At 32.9% G+C, this 25,383-nt stretch overlaps 1 protein-coding gene across 4 annotated transcripts in view; it reads right to left on the reverse strand.

Annotated features, from left to right (window-relative positions):
* ASPP (Ankyrin-repeat, SH3-domain, and Proline-rich-region containing Protein) overlaps positions 1-25,383 on the reverse strand; it is a 184,673-nt gene that overhangs the window by 112,025 nt on the left and 47,265 nt on the right. For 3 of the 4 annotated variants that reach the window (XM_013317483.1, XM_013317484.1, XM_013317482.1), the window contains 2 exons: positions 23,983-24,136; positions 17,923-18,012 (listed from right to left, as the gene is read on the reverse strand). In XM_013317483.1, coding sequence (XP_013172937.1) covers positions 17,923-18,012; positions 23,983-24,136 — 244 coding nt within the window. Of the gene's footprint in view, positions 1-15,064; positions 15,457-17,922; positions 18,013-23,982; positions 24,137-25,383 lie in introns of those variants that run through there. The other variant, XM_013317485.1, reaches the window with a different exon arrangement.

The raw sequence follows: 25,383 nt of genomic DNA on the forward strand, positions 1-25,383 counted from the left end.
TATTACTATGTTTTTATTACGCACCTATTTCTGTATTCCTTCACGACATATTTCCAATCTTACTAATATTATAAATGCAAATGTTCGGATGGGTGGATGGATGTATGGATATTTGTTCAAAGTTATCTCCAGAACGGCTGCATGAATCTCGCTGAAATTTGGCATAGATGTAGAACGTAGACTGAAGAACACATAAGCTACTTATTCAGTTGTTTTTTTTTTAATTCTGGGTGGTGGGAACCGCGTGCGACAGCTAGTTTGTATATAAACTCAACAACAAGTAACAAGTAACAAGTAATATTTGTAATCCCGCTACACGCCCTGTGAGAGAATCTACCGATACATTTCGTTCCGTGTTGTGCTCCCATGAAGATACTTATGTTACATACGATCTATTCTCGGAAAATCAATCAGTTTTATGTTATGATATTACTATCATCAGTAAGAATCTATCCTAAACATTTTTGTTACTTATCCAATTTTTTTAAATTGTTTATTTTTTTCTGACTTTTTATACTCTAGTATGTATCACTTAAATGTCCAACACTGTCATCGAAGATTGATAAATAACTGCAACTGTTGACATAAAAATATAATACGCAAAAACTCGTAGCGCTAGTAACTAAGTGGATGAATAATTTAATTACAAGTCTAAAATAGGAGGCACTCAATAGTCAACTGACCTGAATTTCATTACCTCAAATGGCACATTAAAGGACCTAAGAAACTTGGTCCGCTGACCTCCAAACTTAAATTAGAAGTGGACACGCGACTGCTATTAACTGTAAAGAGGTTACGCACAATTAGCTAACTACATTTAAGACTTAATTTATAATACACTTAAGTACTGGCAACATTTAAATGTGAAATGACATTATTACAGTGTTTTATATTAATTTTAAACTTTAAACAGCGCTAATCTAAAGGTTTAGAGTAAAGATTGAATATAATTTAATTATAATTTATTTTTTTGGCAGTAAACCAAATGAGCACAATTGAATCATCCCAAAAACACTTCAAATCTTAGTTGGAATGGACACTAAAATTCCACATTTTATTTTATTCATAATATTGATTGCAATGTAGTTTTAATTTTCATTTATTTAGCCTTAAATTTTAAGACACTAACAAGAATCTCTAATTAATATTTTTATATAAAACTGGGGAAGAAAATGTCACTACTAGTTAACAAATATTTCGATAAAAATAGCTTAAATGTAAGAGACGAAAATTTAATTAAATATTCCAATTTGAGCGTAACCGGCTAAATGTATGAGAGATGAGAATTTATGCAGCAAAAGTGAATGGAGATGTTAACAAGCTACGCCTCAGATACGAACTCGTGTGCCGAGCGACATGTCGCTTTAGAATATAAGCGTGGGTTTATACTACTGAAAACGTATTACATAGTGTCATCCTTCTCATTTCCTTCGATAAAAACCTTGGTTTATCTTTCGTTAGTTTTTTGCGTTAGGCCCTAACATTTATTAAAAATATTTCATAGTTGAAAAACGTTTATTTCTTTTACGATTGAAGCTGTCAATAAAAATGAGCGATGCCTGTAATCTTATTTTAAAAAGAAAATGGATCTCTGCTTCCCTTCCGTGACCTAATTGACACTCTGTTAGTCCTCAATGAGAAAAATATTATGACATATAAAAGGAAGAATCTTAACTCCTGTCTATATTAAACTGATATTTCTTATTTCCATTCATACTACGGCGAAAGACAACACGAGTAATTGAACAAATTAGATGAAACTTGCACAAAGAAAATAAAAACACAAAATTAAATTAAAAACTAATAAACAACAACGTAACTCACACCCGTATCCCAGAAGGGTAGGCAGAGACCACGGACCTCTATATAGCGCTGTCCTGACACACTTCTCTCGCTTAATCTACTTTCATAAATGTACATACATGCACGTCCATTTTGGGTGTTCTTATTACCGTTCTTAACTACTTCATTAATCTAGACGGTATAAGTCCATATGGAACGGCCCAACCGGAAAATAAAATGTAAAATCTAAATTTATCATACTTTTTTGTTGCAATTTTTTATAACTAAACTAAGACTAAAACTATACCAATATAAATGTAAAAGAAAATACTCAATATCAAAGGCTAAAACAAACAGCTGGCCAACATCGGAACATGACAACGTGAGCAAGACAGGCATGGAAGCGACGCCATTTGCATATTGCTCTTACGTTACTCCTCTTAAGTTAGGAGTCACTTTAACTAACGCCGACGGTGACCGAGTAGTCTCATAACCGAGCAAATGAAACGACAAAGCAGTTTTCATTGGCCGATAAAAGAGGTCGAAAGGATATGGTACAATTAAAGAGAACGGAAATTAAGATAAGTAAACGTGCAATTTTCTATCGAATTCCGAGTTTTTTTGTGTTATAGAATGTTCACGTGCCTTCCAAAGGAATTAATCTTATAAAGCTTAAGACGATACTATAAAGTCGTAATATAAACAGATCAGTCTACATTCTAATTCATTAGTGTTGACAATTTAAAATAATAATCATAACAGCAAATCGTATAAACAAGTCATTAACAAATAATGGTGCCTAAACCGGAACACGGAAACCGTAGAGCGTCTATAACGGATATTAATATGACGTCACAGGCCCTTGATGCCCCGGGCCGTGAATCCGGCCGCGCCACACGAAACAATGCCCGTACTTTACGAATCAACAAACACACAGAACATTTGAGGCCTCAAGAATTTTGCATTTTATTTCACATAGTACATGAATAAATAAATAATATTTAATATGCCTGGTTAAGTATGACGGTCCTAGACGTATTCACATCAAGAAAAATGTTAAAAAGTGGTGTTACATAATAAGCCAACATTAACAGCATTCGGTACTGACTAATATTATACTACGTTATATTATTTCAAAAAAATAATATTATAAAAGCGAGAGATTACATGGATGGATTGATGGATGTTTGTTAGATGGTATCTCTGGAACGACCCAACAAATCTTGATGAAATTTGGCACAGAAGCTACTAATAATAATTTTTTAACTCCGCGCGGCCGGAGTCGCGGGCGACAGCTAGTTATTACATATCTCATTCCTGTTTATGTAAAGTAAAAATAGACAAGAAATTAACATAAAATAAATAACTTAAGCACAAGTTTATAACATGATGCGATTCACTTTTCGTATTAAATAATCATAATTAAAAGATATTTATGTAAAACTAATTTGCTTATCCCATTTAAAAGATAAATACAAAAACTTTTAATACATAAAAAACTTCTATAAATAAACAAGGAAGATAAATGCTTTTAGTTTAGAATTTAAATTGCGCTTCGAGATAACACAATTAGAGATTATCTGCAAACAAATGCATATAGTATGTTAATTCGACTTCTGTATTTTTATTCTATTTTTATTTATTTTTACTTTCCAATATCATTATACTTCAAAATTAAAAAGTTTAATAAGTCTTTACAATTTTTGTAACAGTAATATATTTATGTAAACATTCGCCTTAAACTTTCCATACGTTTTAGGCAGCAAAATTTTAATGCAATTTCATTATAATAGTCGATGCTAAGCAAACAACAAAACGTTTAAGATCTTCAATAACTATATTAGAAACCTAGACATAAAACCTCTTTTCCGCGACGCGTACACATCTTGTTCATGACTGGTCTCACGCGATTGGTGATTAAGAGCAATATATGTACCACTTCCACAAGCGCGGCTGCTATTCATAGAAAAAGCAAACAGCTAGTCGCTTAGTGGAAAAGGGTTTTAAGAGCGTAAGTCTCTTCGATGTAACACTGAGTCCCGTGGCTCGTGACTCGCGCCGCTGCGAGGCACATTACACGCGGCATGACCGCGCTCTTGCCGAAGTAATAACTCTCCGGACAACTTAGCGTAATTGCATGAAATCGCTTTTGTCGGAATTTACCTTACTCAATCTGCGGTGGGTCTGATACTGAGACAGGCCGTGTACGATATGTAAATAGTTGATTGGCTGAAAGGAAATGAGACCTGTGTTTTGCAAGACGGTTAACTAAGAATCGAACTCAGATTCCTAGAGATAGTACAGTAACGGTCCCCTTTCTTTTACGCCAATTTCTGATTGTGACAGTAATGAAGTTCGGTAAAATGCTCAGATAGCGTTTGTCAATTATCACTATCAAATTTGAAATGACTGACGAAATATATCTTTTTCTAAATTTTATCAAATTATAAATATATGTAAAGACGCATACAGTTCATACAAATCTCAATTTTCTACGAGTTTTATTACCGTTTAAATTTACATACGCAATGCTTTCGAGCGTTTTTAAAGCTTTGATATCTATAGTTGACGAATACAAAAATGTGATTCGGTATTCAGTCAGCCACTTTTCTCTTTATACGCCCCTAAACACGCATAGAAATTCAAACGCAATCGCCATACAATACAGGCGTGGCAATAAATCCTTATCTGTGGATAAGCCGCTACCCAGTTCACTTTCTAACAACCACAATTCAGTTACGTCACGAGAATATTATTATGTATCATTCACATTACGCGTTGTCTTAGAGCGTAGACACACAACTCGCTTTGTTGCGCAACGATGTAATTAAAACATTTATTTTGATATAATTACACGTGAAAGTTAATTAGCATTAATAATGGTTGCGATAACAGTGATATAAAATTTTAATAATTCAATAAAATAAGAGGTAAAATGAAAGGAGTATTCAGTTTTTTGTATGTATTTATTAATGAGATAGCTTATTTAAATTCAATAAATTATAAGCGGTGAGCGCAGAAAAAAAGTAGCTTATAATATGGCCTCTCGTATTAGCTACCTTCCCGTCAAAATCCTTAAAATCAGACCCGGAGATAATCCGAAACAAAAGTGACTGTGTGCACAGACATGCAGACAAAAATTGGTTTTTCGTTACCAGCAACACAAATATATCGAATATACTAAATTTTTTTTTAATATAACGCACAGATACTATATTATATTTTATTATAGTATTTATTTTATTACACTAGTCATTAGTGACCTAGTTACTTCTTCCAATTTCGGTCGCTAGAGCACGTCAATCGACTCGAACAGTTCATAACAAAACATTGAACTGCACCTAAACGATCCGCTTTATAGCGCTTCCTGTTTAGGGGCAACCCCTCGCGATACCGAATGAGTCACGTATGTCCGTCGCACGCGACTGTACTGCCAATATGTACAGGTGAACACGAATTAATATTTTTATTGATGTATATTCCAATTGAAACTTTTCGTATCAAATACGCTTGGATAGGTAAAAATAATATTTGTTCTGATAATTTAATTTTCTATGTTTTTACAAACTACACTTTTGTTCGAGAGTGTGTCTGAATAGTATTTTGTGTTACATAATATTTGTCGATATCAGTTCAAGGTCTCTTATTCTTTAAATCGGTATAAAATGCCAGCAACTTTTCATGGAAAGATCAAAAGAATAATAATGCAATTCAATATTATAGGAGTTTTTGCATAGGAAATTTTTTTCTTATTTAAGTTCTCAATTCCTGATCATTCGTGTTTTATAAATACCTATACTTTAGCAATAAACGGACATAATGTTTACTAACAGTAAGAAAGTAAGGTTTAAGAAAGCTTACTAATATTATAAATGCGAATATTTGGATGGATCGATATTACAAGGTATCTGTAGAACAGCTGTATGGATCTCGCTGATTTTTTTTTTCATGTCATAAGGTGGCAAACGAGCGAGCAGACACCTGAAATCGCCGAAATAGCGAAGTGACCGTTGCCCATAGACATACGCAATTGCATAGGTATTGAAATTTTGTATAGATGTAGAACATAAACAGAAAGAACACATAGTGTACTAATTAAGCGCCATTTTTTTAACCCCGCGCAGACAGTGTCGGGCGACAACTACTTTTATCATAAATGAACATATGAAAATTTTAATTTTTTGTCCGTTTAACCGTCTTACGCAAGAACCAGTTTATTACAACATTAAACTTATCATGAATGTAGTGAGGGAATTCAAGTAGTCTTTAAACGGCATGTCTGTTGGTGATCGGTGAAAAAAATCGCAGGTGCGTTAATTGGAAGGTATGAGACAGTCGACCGGTCGCGACTCTGTTCCGGACGTTTAAGGTTACTTGCTCGACCACATGTAACGAACTCTTAACGAACTGTTGCCAGCTGAAAGATGGATACTGAATGCTTACGCTATACAGATGTAATGCAATTTAAACAGCACAACATTTTGGTGTCTTTAATGACAAAAGAAATAGCACATGTTAACTATAGACATTGTAGACAACTTGTAATTATTAAATTCCCTTTATTAATGGACCGTTTACCAATTATGTATTTAAATAATTCATTATTCATATACTTATCTCTTAGTGGTCAAGTTGTGCTCCCAAACATTCTTATTTATAATACTAGCTGTCGCTCGCGACTCCGTCCTCGCGGGGTTAAATGAAAGCATAATTAGTAGCCTATGTGTTCTCGCAGACTATGTTCTATATGTGTAAGAAATTTCATCAAGATCCGTTCAGCCGTTCAAACATCCATCCATCCATCCATCCATCGAAACATTCCCATTTACAATATTATTAAGTAGAAAGATTAGTAAGATGTGTATTTCGCTTATTAACTTAAATTATAACTTACATTCTACTTACAAATACAAATATAAAACTTCATATACCAAAGTTACTTTCCCTCAGTAAACCAGCGTGAGTATTAAAATATAAATGAGAGAGTAAGAACGACACAATAGAACAAGTGGCTCATTAAAATAAGATTGGAGTCGTATTTAAAATGTTACAACGACTTCACTTATTCCTTCTACATACTGTGAAAGGAATGTGGTAAAAAAATCCAACTTGTCCCAAAGATAAGCCATGGTAATCCTCAATGTATAATACTATACTTTAAAGATTTACGACGTAGGCTCCATGACCTTATTAATTTTATGGGACCACTTGACTTCCAACTAAAACTAGTTTCGAAACCACGCTATAACAGAAACATACGCGCGTACACACAACCAGATTTTTTTTATAAATAGAGATTTGAAATAAGTTTCAAAATTCTATGTTAACATCGTCTCAAAAAATAACAAAATCGAATCACAATTTTATGTAATTAATTATTAAAATATTCATTATACAAACTAACAATTAACAGTGTATAAATCGGCAATTGCCACAAAGTAAGACAAGTTAGGCAACAAAACAAACTAATAGTACGTTTGTAAAACTTAATAGTTGGTGACGAAAGTCTTATCTTACTTTAGAATCTTAGTATTAATTATTGATTTGTTCGATTAAATAAAACTACATATAAACTATTGCTTACAATTTCGATTCTATTATCCACAAAGGACAAGTTTATTGTTTACTATGTAAGAAAAGAATTAATTTGTTTAAGCAAGCAGTATTTACAAGCAAAATCTATCAAAGAACGCAGAAATAGAAAAGTTTGATATTTACATTATTACCTTTATATTATAAACTAGCTGTTGCCCGCGACTCCATCCATACAGAATTTAGAAAAAAAAAACTAATTAGTAGCCCATGTGTTGTTCCCGACTATGTTCTACATCAATGCCAAATTTCAGCGATATCCATGAAGATGTTCTGGTGATACCATCAAACAAACATCCATCCATTCATCCAAACATTCGAATTTATAATTAGTAAGGTATAGATACTATCTTCTAATTCAATTGTTTTTAACAATGTTCGCAACCAAAATACAGTAAGAGAATTGATGTACTTTTGTCAAAAAAATAGCTGCAAAGGCTCGTAGTACGTAGTGTTTGCTCAAGCAATAGCCGACAACTGACAAAGGGCAAAAACAATTAAATTTTCTAATCCTTTCTCAGCATTTCTATTCTCTAGAGGGAATAGTTTGAGGGATAGAGTTCCATTGTACAATTGTCGTGAGATCGCCGATAGCGGCTACAATGCGACCTCAACAGTTTAATGTTGCCATTAGATTGGAACAATTCACAATGGCACGTGAGAGGAATCGCACGGGAGTTTTTTTCTTAGCACGATAGACGGAGGGTCGAAATGTAATTTTTCACAGCTCCGGAGACTGAGCATTTAACGCCTTCGTTATGGTAACAAATTACATTGAAATATCGGTCGCTAAAGTACTTAATAAAATCGTTAGATTTATTACATTAATACTTTTTATCTTAGCTGATTAATAATTATTAATAGTCTTTCTCCTAGCAATACTTGCGTAGGCTACATAAAGTCGTATTCTGAAAATACTATGCATTTTTAACAGAGTTTCCAATTCATATCTTCATTGTCCAAACTTCAAATATTACGCAAAGATGCAAACGACGTCCACGTCAGAAAGATTGATCATGAAAGCCATCGAGCGTGGTGATTTCCAATACTGCGAACGGATTGGAACACTGTAGTTTTATATAATGCCCTTAGACACACAAGCACATATAAATGCGTTCGTCAAATATTTGTTCAACATGAATATAAATACATAATAAATCACATTTCTACATGAATTAAATGATTTACATCAAAACATACGATAATCATTACGTATTTACAGAGACAGTTAAGTAATGCGTCGATAAATTGGCCTCGATAAAATATACGGCATCAGATAAGGAAGGCAAATGACCAGGGGAAAGCACGATCGTGAACCACGCGGGACGAGTGGGCGAAGCATAGCGGCACACGCAAATTTGGACACAGATAAAACCGATCAATGTATACGTGGAAACTTCGGGAACGTTTTTATAGAATAACGGGACAAACGAGTACTGAGTCGGAATGTCAGGAACTGCAGATGCGTTGAATCCTGAGTCGTATCGATTTAGAGATACCGCTAGAGTTCAAAATAAATGTCTCCGGCATTGTACCTTCTTTCTCTGTATTCATAATCTATTTTCACTTAATAAATCACAACAATTCAAATCGTTTTAATATTTATCTTGTACTCAATGCTAATTTAAATTAATATTATAGGTATCAACCAACATAACACACGTTAAACATTATCAAACGGTATCCAGTACCAGACGGCACCATGATGAGTCCATTTAAGGATCTATTAAAGGCACTTTAGCGCGTTAAAGTCTCCCGTTCGAGTCTCTCTCGCTTAACTAACGGTTGATGTGAAAATGGGCATGAGACACGAGGGAAGGTGACGCCGGCCTTAGAAAGCTAAACATAAAAAGCGGGTACGACTGAAAGCGAAGCTTAATAGCTCGTTAATTACCGGTTATGAGTAGACATTGCCCTACTTAAGTGCCCGGCCAGAAACAATACCTTATATCTATTTGCTTAGTATGTTTTACAACCATTTGACGTCTTTTGTTTACTTAAAATAAAAGTTTTTAAGGCTTTAAAGTGACTGCGCTTTGTTTAGGTTTGCTAAGAAATAAAATATTACCGTCTACCTGAATCTTTAGCTATAAGACATTTAAACGTGTAATTTTTATTACGTGCGCAACAAAAAAAAATCCTGTGTGAATAGTTGAACACGCGACAAAAAAGTAAGTTTGTTCTGCGTTTAAATATCACTTTTAAATCACGATTTAAATTTATGAATTTCTCCAAAATGGCGCACAACACATTGATAAATTTGTTTGTTATGTACATGTTAACAAAAAAGTATAAAAATGTTTTAAAACTCATAATTTAATTTGACTTAATTAAAACTTTAATGAGTGTACTATTTTGCAAGCACATAAAACAATCTAATAGCCTAATACTAATACTCGCCGCAGTTATCTCCCGATCTATTTGAGAATCCAAAATGCTTATCATTCTATCAATCTCAAATTGGAACTAGTTTAATGTACCGAGTTATCCAATGGCAAAAGAATATTCCCGCAGTAGCGATACGGACACTTGCCGATTCAACAAACAGGTTCCGAGCCATCCACTTGATCTTGGACGAACGTTGGCCAACTTTCTCGAGATTCCACACCATGCGAGACGCGTCAACTGACATCGAGCGTGCGAGCTTTTCGCCTTGAATCGCATAAAATTACCTTTAGGTTGTTTCACTAAAAGCTTAAACACCAATACTAAAATAAATCCAGTATGATAATAATACATAGTTAAAGTATCCTAAGATCTTGAAAAATACAATGTAATAAAACGGTTATTGACTTAATCTAAAACAGACTGAAAAAATCACAGCTACTTTATGTTAAAGTTTGACAGGAGTCAAGCCCTTGACTTGCAATCTGCAGGTCCTGGGTTCGAATCCCGCCATGTACTGATGTATCTTTCGATTTCCGATTTGCATATGTACATTTATCCGACGTTCTTACGGTGAAGGAAAACATCGTGATGCAACCTGCACATATCTGAGAAAAAATTCAAGATATGTGTGAAGTCAACCAACCCGCACTTGGCCAGAATTTTGACTATGGCCTAGTCACTCCTAACTTACGGTAGGCTCTGAGCCCCTCTGTGGGGACGTATAGTGAGCTGATGATGATAAGAACATGATAAGCGACTCAAATGGCTGGTTCAAAACTGAAACTTAACAAGACCATCTTAGTCATAGGTGAATTCCCGAATTAAATTGAATTACATTAGATTATATAAAGCCTTTATTCACTGACAATAATTACAATATTAAAAAACTTATTTTCTATTATTAAAAAAATAGTTTGAATTGAATAATAACGAATAAATAAAACTGTTAGAACAATAGTTAATCTATCATATATAGAAAGGCGGTATGTTAGTAGCGCCAAATCTAGAAATAAAGAATTTGCGTAGGCAGACGCATCATTTTCAACAGCAAGTTTTTATGACGAGGTTAAAGACCGATGGTAACCGTTAATATTATTACTTAGCATTGTAACTTAGATTTAAAATAATTCACGTAATTATATTTCATATACAAAGATGAATGCAAACAGAACGGCTTAACGGATCTCGATGAAATTTGATATGAATATAGAACGTAGTCTGGATGAACATATAGGCTACTTTTTCAAATATAGTTTGGTTTATAATTGTGCAAACACCTATTCGGAGCTTTAACCATTAATTTATTCACTAATTCCTTTATTACTATAGCGACTAAGATCGAGAACGAATTATTTTTACTACAAATATAGTAAAATATATCTACTACATAACCTATATATATTTCAAAGAATCCTTAATTTATACACATTAACATTCTACAAAAACACCTGCTCGTAAACATATCAAAACTCCGAAACTATCAAAACAAGTTTTCATAAAAGCCTCTAACAATTTCAATAACGTAGAAAGTAAAAAATGATATCTTAATCACCTATCTTGACTTTTGACATTGGACAAATTTTTAAATTCATGCAAATTAAAAAGTTAAACTGTTTATAGTGCTATGTCATTATCGCTACAGTAATTAGTGGGTCGTTAGGGCCCTTTTCTACTAAGCGAATAGCCGTACACGACTGCTTATTGTATGTAACCCTATAAAAATGATACTAACATCGCTCATAGAAATAGCAGTATCTCGAATATTTGTTAGTGGAAATAGGGTTTTACGCTTAGAATAATTAGATCCAATAAAAATGTTTGTAACAAGTAACAGACAGGGCGGTCATTATTCACCCTCGCGTTGCCTTAACAAATAAAAGTTCTTAATAGGCAGCTCGTTTTTCAAGTATTCGGAGGAGCCAGTTCCGTGCTCTAACTTGATGCTAATTAAAATATATCTACAAAATATAACTCGCTTAACGATGTAAAACTTGTTTTTTTACGATAACATATTTCTCTATTCTAATATGAAAAGATTGAGACATAATTTTTTTTCTTTAATTCTTAGTTATATCTTTAGTTAGGAAACACTATATCCGTTAAAGTTGACTTTGATTTTTGGTTTTTATATACCAGCTGTTGCCCGCGACTGAGTCCTCAAAATTAAAAAAAAAAACATAATAAGTAGCCTATGCGTTCTTCCCGACTATATTCTATATGAATGCCAAATTTCATTGCAATCCTTTTAGTCATTCTGGAGATAACTCTAAACATCCATCCATCTAAACATTCGCATTTATAATATTAGTAAGACTTACATCAGTTTTATAAAACCTAACATTTATTACCATTAGTTTAAAACATTATTAGTAGATAAGAAAACAAAACAATATCATGTTAAAATAGAATAGGGAAATGTGTACACAGAATGGCTTAAAGTAATAAACTGTGTCCTTTATATCAGTCAAATATCAGTCTTAGTGTCAAGCATAACAACAACAGTGAAAGTTCCAAGTACAGGTCATAAGAAACATAATATCTCGGCTTAACGGTAGCCTTTTATATGACCTGGAATTACAAATTCGCAAGAGCGAAGCGCCTACTAAAATATTGTCTTAAAGTTTTACATTTCAATAATTACTACGAGTAAGTAAACAATTAGTGAACAATTTATAGGAATTATAATTTGAAGTAAAATAAACGTATACTGAAAACTTAATTAGTTTTGTTCAACACACAGTTGAATTTATCCAATGAATGCTATGTGTGTTGCTTCCTCTCTTTTAGATAACAAAATATTATGGAGATAAATACGAACATCTTATTTAGATTTTAAAATCAAACAAAACAATGTAATCAAAATCGTCATAATGTTTTGTGTTATTAATACTAAAAACTTTGACGCTTTTATTTAACCGGACAATAAAATTTCATTAACCAAATTTACAGTAATCCTTTTAACCCAACATCCGAATCCAAGACAAAACCTTATAACAGATTTAGCGTTATCTTTAACGACAGCCTCAAAGTTGGGTTAAACTAAGCACCATATTATGCTATTTAATATTCTATTTGTTATTTCTGAATCTACATAAGTCTGCGTGACATATTTAAATAAATTTCGTTCTCAGTTCTTCAAACAATGATAACGAAACAGGGAGAATGTAAGCGTGTTATGTAAATAGCCACCTTTGAATGGAAATTCTGAATCTATTTTATCACTATTATAGACTACAAAACGAAAATATATAGCTATTTTGTTTAATGAAACATATAGTCAAATATAAACTTGACAAATAACTCGATAATTGCCAATTTCTTATGTAAAATATTAATAATCTTACTAATATTATAAATGCGAATGTTGGGATATCTATCCCACGGACGAATGGATATTTTTTGAATGTCCGGACCGGCTGCATAGATCTCACTGAAATTCGGCATACATATAGAACATAACCTAGAAGAACACATACTTAATATGTTTTTTTTAAATTTCGCACGGACGGAGTCACAGGCAACAACTAGTATATATATAAAAATGTGCGAACGTTGTATGTATCACGACGTTAGTCTATGTATTCTTAATGCGTTAGTTAAACTGTATAGTTAACGGCTAGACTTCCGTCTAAACTGGACTACGTTCAGTTCTAGACTTTTCTGTCTTACAACTAAACAATTTTGATGTGTAAATTACAAAACATGACAAAAGTACGTACACTATTTGGAAGATTATTCGATGTTATTATTAAAAACGTTGAATATTTCTAATAGCTAAGATATCTTCAATAAACAGAAATGCTATTATGCTAAATGCTACTATATGATAGTCTTCAGGGTATTCAGCTAATGCAGCAACTCCCAAACTAATTCTGAGCAGCTTTGGCATGCGATCCGACAAACAGAACATCCCGAGTTTCGATTTGTATCATAAAAATGTCTTACAGATCAACCGCCAAATTTCTTTAATAATTAACTTTAAAAGTGGCAATTAAAAGTTAAAAAGATAATTATAAAATGACGTTAACACAAAAGGAAACAAAATTGTGAACAATGCCACCGATTTGGACTCACAAAGTTAATCGTTGTTAAACTATTTAACTATCTTAAGCATTTGTTTTTCGTATGATGAGATATAACAAAAGGTTTAACGAATGGTAAACATAGGATTAAATTCAGTTGTCTTTAATGTATTGGTTAGCATTGCTAATATAGGTTTTATTATATGGCTATTATGAATGGATTTTAATTCGACTTAATGTTTATTATGTTTGAAAATGTATTTAGTTTTGACGTCAGATTGCTTTTATACATTAAGCATAACTTACTTTCAATGTCATCATAAACAATAATAATCTCAAAACATTTACTTAAACCTATAGGTATAATTTGTAAGAACCCTTTGGTATAGATAAATTGCCAAGGATCTCATTTCCTGTCGGAGTACTTATGGAGTATTTGTGTTTATATTTAACTTAACTCATTCCTTAAAAAAAGGTACAGATTACCATGAAGGATTTAAATAAAAAATTGTGCCTTGAATTACATTTACTTACCCATTATCTGTTCGTGTTTACATTTTCGACGTAAACACGAATAGTATACGTTGTTATTACAAATCGAAAGTAAAAAGACGTCAACGACAAAAAATAAGTATATTTAACATAAACAAATAGGATTTTCTGATAATACCCTATTTAACATTCAGGACATTGCGTACACGTCTGAATGTTCATACAAGTTGCGCGTTGATGTCCTTTTTAAGGCAGATATTCTAAGTTATATTGGAACACGCACGAATAACATACGAACTTAAGAACTCGCTTTTTATATATTTTAACCGTTATCTGTGATTGAATTTATCTAACTGTTAATCTTGATGTATTACATGTGCCGCAATAGATACATTTTAATTGATTATAGTATGTTATTGATGAAACAACGTAAAAAGTAGTATTGAAGGTAATATTAAATTATATCGAAATATCGCGTACAAAGTATTATTATTATTGTTTAGAATCAAATTAAAAAATGCTTGCTTATGCAAAATTCATTATTATTAAGTTATTCAGTATATTACGATTTTCTTTTATATGTCGTTGATATTCAAAATAATGTGTGTATTAAAAACTATCGATAATACAAAGTGGCAAAGAACGGCATTTTTATAAACACGTTCGTTGAAGCTGTGAAGCCTTGTACCGCCCCGTACCATAGAGCGCCTCTTAAGGCCTCCGCTTTAAGGAGACCCTATTTTATTACTAGAAACTAGAAAGCCGCACTACTTATATGAATAACTTACCCTCTTTCACGTTGATATGAATCTCAAAATCCTTTAAGGGCACTTATACACAAAACACAAGTGAAAAACATGTAAAACCTTTTTTTTATATCACCACCGATTCGAACACAGGCACTTTTAACGAACTTACGGTGTTGAGAAGTACATGGCGTGATTTAAGCCAACATTCACTCAATAATAGAGCCTCTAGAGGCACATACGTGAAGAACGATTCAAACCAACACTTATAAATGACACAAGTTATTCCTGTAGCGATCCTTACGGTACCTGACACGAATTGTGACGTGTTTAACACAACATTGATGAATTTTGACCGTTAAAAGCCGGATAAAACAAACGCCGTGGTACGTTGTTAAGTTAAAACTAAGTCTGAACAGACCGTTGATCCAGTTGTACGGTCGATACGGCAGTGAGCTGTTTTACCGACGCGTTACCTCAAACATACGTCATCAACCGTCTCATTTGTATGTTAGCTAAAGAAAGAGATGGCGTTATCGCGTCTTACAATAGTGGGAGAAGATACTCGTACCTGCACAACGAAGCCTCTTTCATTACACATAGTAACAGGTGAATAAACGATATGTGTGAGTGTTGTTGCGAGTTTTTGTCGTAGTGTGAATGTTTTCTCCACTGTGGTGAAGTGATAAAATGGTATTTTGTTCGATGCTATTTTATCGGGCCTCTGCCACGGTAACGTTCTTGCCAATATATAATTAGAGGTAATTATTGAGGTTAAATGTCGCTTTAAATGTATCTAGGTTATGAAGATTTATCGCTTTAAATTTTCGATTTGCGGCGTGTTTAAATTATATCAAAGGTTAATAAATTACAGTGATTGACGATAATATTAATTTGTAAACAGATAGGTAAACTTTGACTTAAAGACCACTTTAGCAAAAAGAAGATATTTTTTAAATATTTAGAGCATGTAATTTTAAAATGGAACGTGTGTTTTTTTTAACTTTAATGCACAGAATATAGATGTACGTTATAGATTATAATTTTTTAAACAAACTTATCAAGTTAGGATATTAACTAAGTTGTACTTACATTATTTAAAGAAGTATATTTTATTGCAGAAATTTCCCACGAATGAATATAACAAGACGACTTAAAGCATAAAGTCACCGTATAAAGGCTGAATAACACAGGATGTTTTATTTATGAAAATTAATCTTGATAATTAATTGTCAGTTTTTCATTGACACTACTTCGCGTACGAGTTAGTGGTGCGCCGAAAAACATTGATAAAAACCTTGCAGCGCAACACTCCGTATATAGAACCTGAACATGTTCGACGACGTAACTTTTTCGTATCATAAACATAAATTTAAGTTTCCTGTTCGGTTGGTATTACTACATAAGTGATACGATTCACTTCTCTCTTCTTCTCTCTTGAATAAATTCTCTTGATTGTGTATTTTTTGATATAAAAGTCACTAAGATATCAGTCCGAATAGCTCTTGATGCCTCTTCCAAGGTATGAGTTGCAATTTACTTCAAAAAGATAATTACGATTACAAAGCTTATTATATTTCTATTAAAATTGTATTCATGATTACTTAGTTATTCTACGATGTAATAAAAATCAAAATGATCGGATCCACAGCTTCCTCTTTTAATCGTGAACCTTATCTGAATTCATTGTTTTTTAATAAGACGTCTCCGGAGACTCATGAATAAATATCGTAATTAGATTTCCGATATAACGCTCGCTGAGAAAGGACGATCTGTAGAAGGAAAACTAATAATGTCTAAAACCAGAGCCGTTCAATTCGGATGGAGTGCTTCTGCTCATTAATCCTTATCCATCAGTAAACTAATTACGTGAGAAAAAGTTACAAGAACAAATCGTTTGAAATAGAATTTATCGAGAACAAAACGATGCTTTTTTTATTGTAAAAGACATTAAATATGAGTTCTTTACATACAAAATATATTTACTAAATTACTTACTTATTGTTTGTAAAGCAAATGATGAGAATAACATCCCATGGTCTGTTTCCGTTCAGTAATGAAGCGAACCTTTAATAGTAGAGTGAATAGATTGTTAAAGTGCGAACCATCTTTGGACCATCGTCAGTAAACATCCGGTGGGTTTATTTAAGTGTTTTTTGTATAAATCAAACTCATTACAGAAATAGTAATTGTTCCTTTTGACTACTAAAACCTTGAAGAGACAAAGTGTAATATGTGAAGTGTCTTGTTGCCAGAAACAAATAAACGAGGCAATTACGACAAAGTCAAGCCGGTAAATAAATACCGCCGGCATTTCTGCACTGCGTCACGAAACTTCGTGATAAGTTCCTCTCCCCATGATTGTGGGAGCGCCCGCCTAATTATTACAATGATTAAAAACATGACGTACAGTCTGCCACTTTTATAAGATAAATTGTACAAGAGAAAATTGTTCTATAATCAACATATACTAATTTATATTATAACTAGACATTGTCCGCGAGTTAGTCTGCACAGAATTAAAAATTTCTACTATGTGTTAAACCGTTACGGTGTTACCTAGTAAATATGTAAATTAAACTATACCACGGAAACCATACAGAGTTCTTTAAGATTTCTACATATGTGCCAAATTTTATCCAGATCTGTTAAAGGGGTATCCCTAGAACGGCTCAACAAACATCCATCTACACATTCGCATTAGTAATAATGGTTTACTTCGTGTGAAATACACAATTCGACACTTTGATGTGATGGTTTGAACTTACAGTCGAAGTCAGAAATGTTCTAATATTATAAATATTATTCCCACAATAATCATTAGTAAACAAACACTATCATAACTTGAAACCAAACTTAACATTATGAAAAGTTGAACTCAATTATAACTTATAACTTACCGACATCGACGTACTTGAGTACAAACTGCACTTCAGGTCCCAGCGCCTCCGCAACTTCTAGTGGTAGCTCCGAGTCCCGCAGCACGTGCACTGAAATAAACAAAACAACTTCAATAAACAAACTCTTATACAATACTAGATAAGTTAACCGCATCTTAAAAGTTAAAAGAAGTCATACCAATATTTCACATTTAATTTAATTTTTTTTAACTTATACTGAAACTAACCCACTACTCCGTCCGCCTGGAATTAAAAAAAAAAACTTTATTAGTAGCCTATGTGTTCATCTAGACTATGTTCTAACAAACATCCATCCATCCATACATAAATCCAAACAGTCGCATTTATATTAGTAAGAAGTAAGATAGGTACAAAATATGTCGTCTATCTTTAAACCAAAATTAAATCGCTTGTAAAGTGACCTGTATTATTATGTTTAAATATTATTTAGCGTTATGAAATAAACAAGGCCATTTTATTTACTAAGGCAAGTTAATTAATTAATATCGTGCTATACGTAAGCACAGTGTAATTTAAACCTTTTTCAAAACGGAAAACGGTGCCCATTCATTTTATTGTTAAGTCCATTGTGTTCAAAAACGCCAGCACTTAACTTCTTTTTCACTTATTTTACCGCATTTTAGTTTAATAGTGCCATAATAGTGGTTGTTATTCATAAAAAAAACAAATAATAAACTTAGAAAATAAGTACCCATAGCAAATAACCTACAACTAGATGAGCTAGTGTCACTATAAGCCATTTCAGTAAATAAAGAATCACTACTAAGCATAATTTTAAAAAATATTGACCTAATTTCTTTATAATAAATTTCTGGTGTGAAGCTTTTTGCTTTCAAATCAGTCCCTAACAGGACATCACAAAGAAATGTCAAGTCCCACTCCTAACAATGACATTTTGGTCACAACAAACAACGTTCATTATCTTCGAAGGAAATTATCTGGTTTTTAAATTGCAAAGGGAAAATAACTCTGCTCTTTGCGATCTTTTAAAGCTCATTACGTAACAGAGGGGACCACTTTTATTCAGACCCCAATCTGCCCAATTATTTGACTCAAAAGACAAACAAAAATTTCCGCAGTCGCACAACAATACATCTTTATATCAACAATAAAGCGCATATGCACGCAATTTTAATTAATGTGTCGTGGACAAAAGAAGTAATTCCCACGATAGTAGTATGAAAAAAGTAATTAAACTTTTCACGGGGCGCCTGTGCGAAACATGAAAGCAATAATTATCATAACTTACGACATAATTGGCGAAACTATTTTAAAGTTAACGGCGCTGTAAAACAATTTATTATATTAACGTAACAAGCTATCGGACGAGGTTACAAGCATAATTGCTGCACTGAGTGTGTAATAAAATAAAATCAAGCTCAATGTGAAAGTGAAGGTCGGGTTAACGACTAGTTATAGTACGTTCCCAGGCCGAACTAGTCAATGTACCCCTTTCTTCGTCGCGTGTTTACTTGTATCTTTATATTTCATCGAATGTGAGTTCATTATGCCAAATTATGGTCGTTGAATTGCAATTTTCAATCGCATGCTTCCTTGACGAGCGACTCCATTAACGTTCGTTCTTGTATGTGCCTGCTACAAAATAATTATGTGAAAAAAAAACTCACTATCTTTAAACTTGAAGATAAAATCTTTGCAAATGAAATATTAAACATAAAAATATGTAAGGCATAGTAGGATAATGATTTAGGTTACGGTCTGCAAAATTTATGAATTATAAAGAATATAATAATTGAACCAGGCACCACGACACGTCTAAACTCAGGTGACGTGAAGGCCCCGTTTTTATTACTTTGTAATTATATCATAACATTAAAAAAAAATAATTAGAAAAAAGATTTAAGTATTGCTTAAACTTCGTCTTTAAAGTCATCTTATTGATTTACAAGTTTTCACAACTTTTTTTAACATTTGCATACTTAAGTTCAGTCATCAGATTACAATAATTTAAATCAATTATAGCTGTCACATTCCTTGTTGTTTGGTGGTCATGAGAAAGACTGCTTATTATGAACGATAAAACATAACCAACCTGTCAAGGTGCTGCGAACAAGCTAAATAAAAAGTGGGTCAGACAATTTACGATGTCTCTTCTCTGCCCACCTCATTAGCGTAATACGGTCGTGACATTTTTTATACCATTAAGTAACAAGACAAGTGGGACGTTCACGTAATGGTAAAATATTATAACTACGAGGTACACATTCTTTAGGGCAGTAATTCTACGATTCTTATATTTGACAAAATATTACTAAGCACTAAGCTAGCTAATCTAAATCTCACCACAATTCAACCACACAACTCTTGTTGAGTCTCTCTCCTCAACTCAAAATCACTCAAAATGCTCCATTCGCAAAGCTTTCTGCGAGCAAATTCTATCTCGCGTTTAATTAGATTATTTAATTAAACTAATTTTTATAAACTTTCACTCTATGGTGGTCTTTGTGATGTCATCGAACTCATTTGTATTATTTGACAAGAATATTAAGAGCATATAACCCTTATGTTCATTTCGTATAGTAGTATACCATACATACAACTTTATAAAAATATACGATCACTATAAAATAATTTATAACTTCGTTTTTTTTTAAACTTTGTTTTTTGCTTTTCTTCAAAAACGAAATCTTACCACAATAAGGATTAATTAAAATTTAAAGAGTTATAATTCTGCTGTATTTTAAACATTATAATATGAATAAAAAAAAATATTGCAACGTTTGTGCACCCTGTATATGAAGGTATGAGCGAGCTCACTAATTTGCTGTAAACAAAAAAAATGTAACTTACCTACCGTTTCATAGCGTAGTACCAAAGTGTCTGTACAAACCCGCAATGGGTTTATAGACACTTTTATTGTAAATTTGTATTTCATTCCTTGCTTATATAAATAAATAAAAAAAATACTTTAATTAGTATAAAATTAACCCTTACACAAAATTGCCGCAAAAAATAAATTCTCCAGTTAGAAAGGCAATTTAGGTTGAATCACGTTTATTTTATTTGCTAAAGCTACAAAGAGCATAATTTATATATTTTTCCTCGTTTTTAGTAACCTTCCAACCTTCGACTTTTGACCTCTAACGACCAGAGATTTGTATGATTATTAACGTTGGTTAATTAATTTTTTTAGACTATTTAACGACCTAATTAAATAGAAACTTAACATTTTTGAGTATTTTCCATATCTCTAGGTTACAAATGGCCGTAGGCAACGTAAGTTTTATGTGACCTTTGTTCATGTGCGAAAGATTGAAAAATCCGTTGAAAACCTGTGTGTAAAAGAACCCTAAAACCAATGATATTAAGGATATGATGAAGTAAACCTTAGTTTTTTGTTTGATAAGAAAAACCTATTGTAATTTATATTACAATGAATGAATTACTATAACCTTACTAATATTATAAATGCAAATCTTTAGATCAGTCTCTCACAAAGTGGGCGATAACACCCCCTTGTCGGCTCTGCAGGTCTCAAGTAGCGGGTTATAGTAGAATTCTCCGTTAATATACATATATAGATCACATTAATTAATTAATTTAATTTGAAGGTATAGTGGTTTTTAAAAAAATATTAATTCTCAAAGTGGGCAGTAGACAAAATAAGTTTGGCAACCACTGGTTTAGATGGATGGATAGATGTTTGTTGGAAGGTATAATCAGAACGGCTGGACGGATCTCGATGAAATTTGGCAAACATATAGAACGTAGTCCAAAAGAACACATAGGTTACTGATTATGTTTTTTTTTTAAATTACGCGCGGATGAAGTCGCGGGCGACCGCTAGTAAGGAATAAGTAAAAGTTGTATTAATAAGAATCGTACCAATTTAAAAATTCTGCTATCGTGGTTTAAACTTTTTCTTGGTATAATTATCAAAAAAATTGAAATTGTATGAATGAAATTTATTCACGTATTGTCCAATAAATAAAGTTCAATAAGTGCTGCGGGCGTCGTCGGTGAAAACAAAAGAGCCGGCAAAGGTTTTATGTCCTTAGCGAGAATTGCATAATGATATGACCCTTTATCGGTAGTGTTCTCCGTACCCGGAAATTGCGTGTAAATATGTATGTATGGAAGTGGTAATCAATTGAGAAGGGAACGTGAGAAATCGACAGAATACGATACCAACAAATCCTATAGGTACAATTGTAATTTGCATCGAATTTTAATAAACACGAAAAAGAAATAAAAAAAACCGTGTAGGGCTTTTGGTATGGGATGTCACTGGAAGAGTAATCTACATCAATGACATTACATAAAGGTGACGTATGGTGTACCAAAGAATTTCTTATATACATACTCATTTAGTTACCTCTAAAAAAAGTTAATAATTGAAAAAGTTAATTATAAGTAAGGAAATGTCGAAGTAAGCATTATAATGAAGGTACAAGTAGTTCACTCGTCCACCTCGCAGTGTTACGTCGAAACAATTTGAACTGAGGTGCGTGGAAGAGTGAAAATTACATTTCGGACATATCTTTCCCACGGGCGAATCCATGGTGAAAAGTGTTACCATGGTTACCGATACCTCTAGGATATTTAAAAAAAAAGTAATTCCAAAAAAATATGTAGTTTACCTAAATTTTAGTACTCTTTTGATTTCTGTATAGTTTAATTTAAACAAAAATTAGTAAATATATGGCTCCTTCCCGTTGGGCCGGTTGGCCTAATGGAAACTGTAACACGAACACTGATTTAAATGAATATCATTTTTTACGACTTATTTGTCCGGAATAAGCCGAATATATGGCTACCCTATTCGAAGCGCAATTACAGTGGCGTCTCGTGTTTTTGCGTTGAGTAAATCGAGAGATAAACTTGGTGTACTCAGAGTCGAGACGGTCGTCACAATCATCGATTTTCCAAGCAACGACAGTCAATCGTTACATATAACGGTTATGTTGTGTAAAATCCTAACTTTACTACAATTTGTATACAGGGTGTTCTTAGGCATGACAACTGGGAAAATTCGTATTATTTCTTTTAGATAACAATACAAAATAATAGATATTTTTACACACTTTTAGTAAAAGATAAAAACATACTTATTTAAGAACAGTAATAAAAGCAAATAAAAATTCTACAATATATGACAACTAACTACATAAATCGTCACACGTAATTTTCATCTCAAGATAAATTGCAATCACTTGAAGCAACATTTCCTCAGGGAATCAATCTTACATTAAATAGGAACTAATCCATTACTATGCGATTCATAACCTCCCAGTGGAAAAGTGCTCTTAAGAATGAATTGACTTCATTGTGTAGTTGACAAAGGCCACACAAAGCGGTACAAAGACGTCTTCAATTATTTCCGTTACATTATAACTCTATAAGCCCTATCCCACGGGCGGACTTGGGACTATCAAGTACTGTTAAGGTGAATTAAAGTGACATCTCGCAATAACGGACCGACGGACAGTTTTTACCGCCCCGTGCCTCACAGCGGTATTCGGAGTCTATCCTTGAATAGCTGATCAAAGTATACTTTTTCTCTGAAGCCCCGGTCCTGTTAGACGGAATCACGGACATTCTAGTTAAGGATTGTAGACTAGAACACGTGTATGGGATGTTGAAGTGTTACGTATAAAAGGTACGGTAAGTTGTTATCTACGTGCTGATAAAAGTTATTTAAAAAGTGATAGGTTTCAAGTTTTTATCAGATCCATACTTTTACATTTCGTAGATAGTTTTCGACATTAGCAAATTTAATTAAAAGCCCCATATTTGTTAACGAGCTCAAACTTTCATTGTGGAATTTAAGCTCACTGCATAAATAAACATTTGGGAATAATTTTATATCTACGAACCTTTACCATTAACTCCTTCATATCCGAATACAGAGATGGAACTGTATGAAATCTATGTAGAAGATGAAAACCTTATGCGTAGATCTCACATACTCCACTTGGAGTAAGGACAGTTATCGGACATCTGAATCTTAACCCCTGAAATGTTCTTATGAAGCACACGCTAACTATGGTTTCTGTTGTGTCAGAAATGAGTTTATACCTCCATGTAATGGATGCACGCTGAGTAGCAGACAGGGATCGTCGCCTGGATCGCGGCAGCAGTCGCGAACGTCGCGCGCGCTCGTCTGCGGCGTCACCGGGACCGCAGTCGCCGACCAACCAGCCCCGCTTTCGCACCACACGCGCACTATTATCTAAAAACAAACAAAGTGTTCATTAAATAGTTGAATTAAAAACATGAAGAAAGAAATTAATTCGTCTTAATAACGTCAACATAATTACCATATATATTACCATATTTATTCAATTGATTATTTTACACTTAATAAACAGTATGTTCCAAAACATAAAATGTTGTAGGAATAAGTTTTAATTTATAACTAATTTCACTTATTTATCACGACATAGCTACACTAGATATGCAACTTTTAAAAGCTTGATACTCGTATGAAGGAGTGAGTCATGAATATTTAAATTCTTTGCAAAGAACTCCAATATACGACCTTAGTAGATCAAGAGGCTTAAGGGGCAAGTTTTATACAAGTATAAAGGCAGTATAAACACTGTTTTAAGTTAAAGACTTTTAGCGATTTTTAATTTTTTATAGAAATAAATAGGGTTAACACTCGGTTTTACCTAACCTAATATAACGCGTAACTTGTGATTGTCAGTACATTGTTTTATCTATTTTAGGTACTCGATGAGAAAAGAAGTTTTGTTATCTAGTGACTTAAAATGCATACAACTACAAAACGTAACTTTTCCTAAAGATAAAAAGTAATTTAAATCGTTAGGCCCTTTTTAGGAACCTGTTGGCCATTTCTAATACGATCAGAACTTGCAAAACACGTTTATTAAACCTTGTTCTATGTCATTATTTTTTATTGATTCGTAATTGAAAAAATATTTATGATTTCATTAAAAAACTATAATATATACACATATATATAACTCAAATTAAATTCATAAAGGCAGAAAAGTCGACACCAGTCCGAGACAGAAGTTGTTGACAAGAATGAGATCCCCAATGCCGCCTTCAAAGTAAATAGCGCTTGAAGTTTTCTAGGAAATTAAATTTGTAATTCTATTATATGTTCTAACATTATTGTGTACTGTTCATCTTTATCTAGAAATCTTGTATTATTCAGTTGGCCAATTAAAAAAATGTATATAGATATTTTAAAGTATATAATTGTGTTCATGTGTGTATTCGAGGTAAAACCCATGTATTACATTACATACATTACATTATTATATAACTTTAGTATGACATATTTTACTTCCAAAAATGCAGAGGAATGGACGGATGTTGTCAAAAAGCATGTATGTAGATCTATAATAGCATTCGGCGATGGTAATCTCGGACAACCTGATGTATATACATAAGTTCGGCAGGCATAAGCAGCGGCGGTTGTATAGACGATATAAAGCGACGAATGGC

This window comes from Papilio xuthus, unplaced genomic scaffold (assembly GCF_000836235.2).
Source record: "Papilio xuthus unplaced genomic scaffold, Pxut_1.1 DF826938.1, whole genome shotgun sequence".
Taxonomy (NCBI): Eukaryota; Metazoa; Arthropoda; class Insecta; order Lepidoptera; family Papilionidae; genus Papilio; species Papilio xuthus.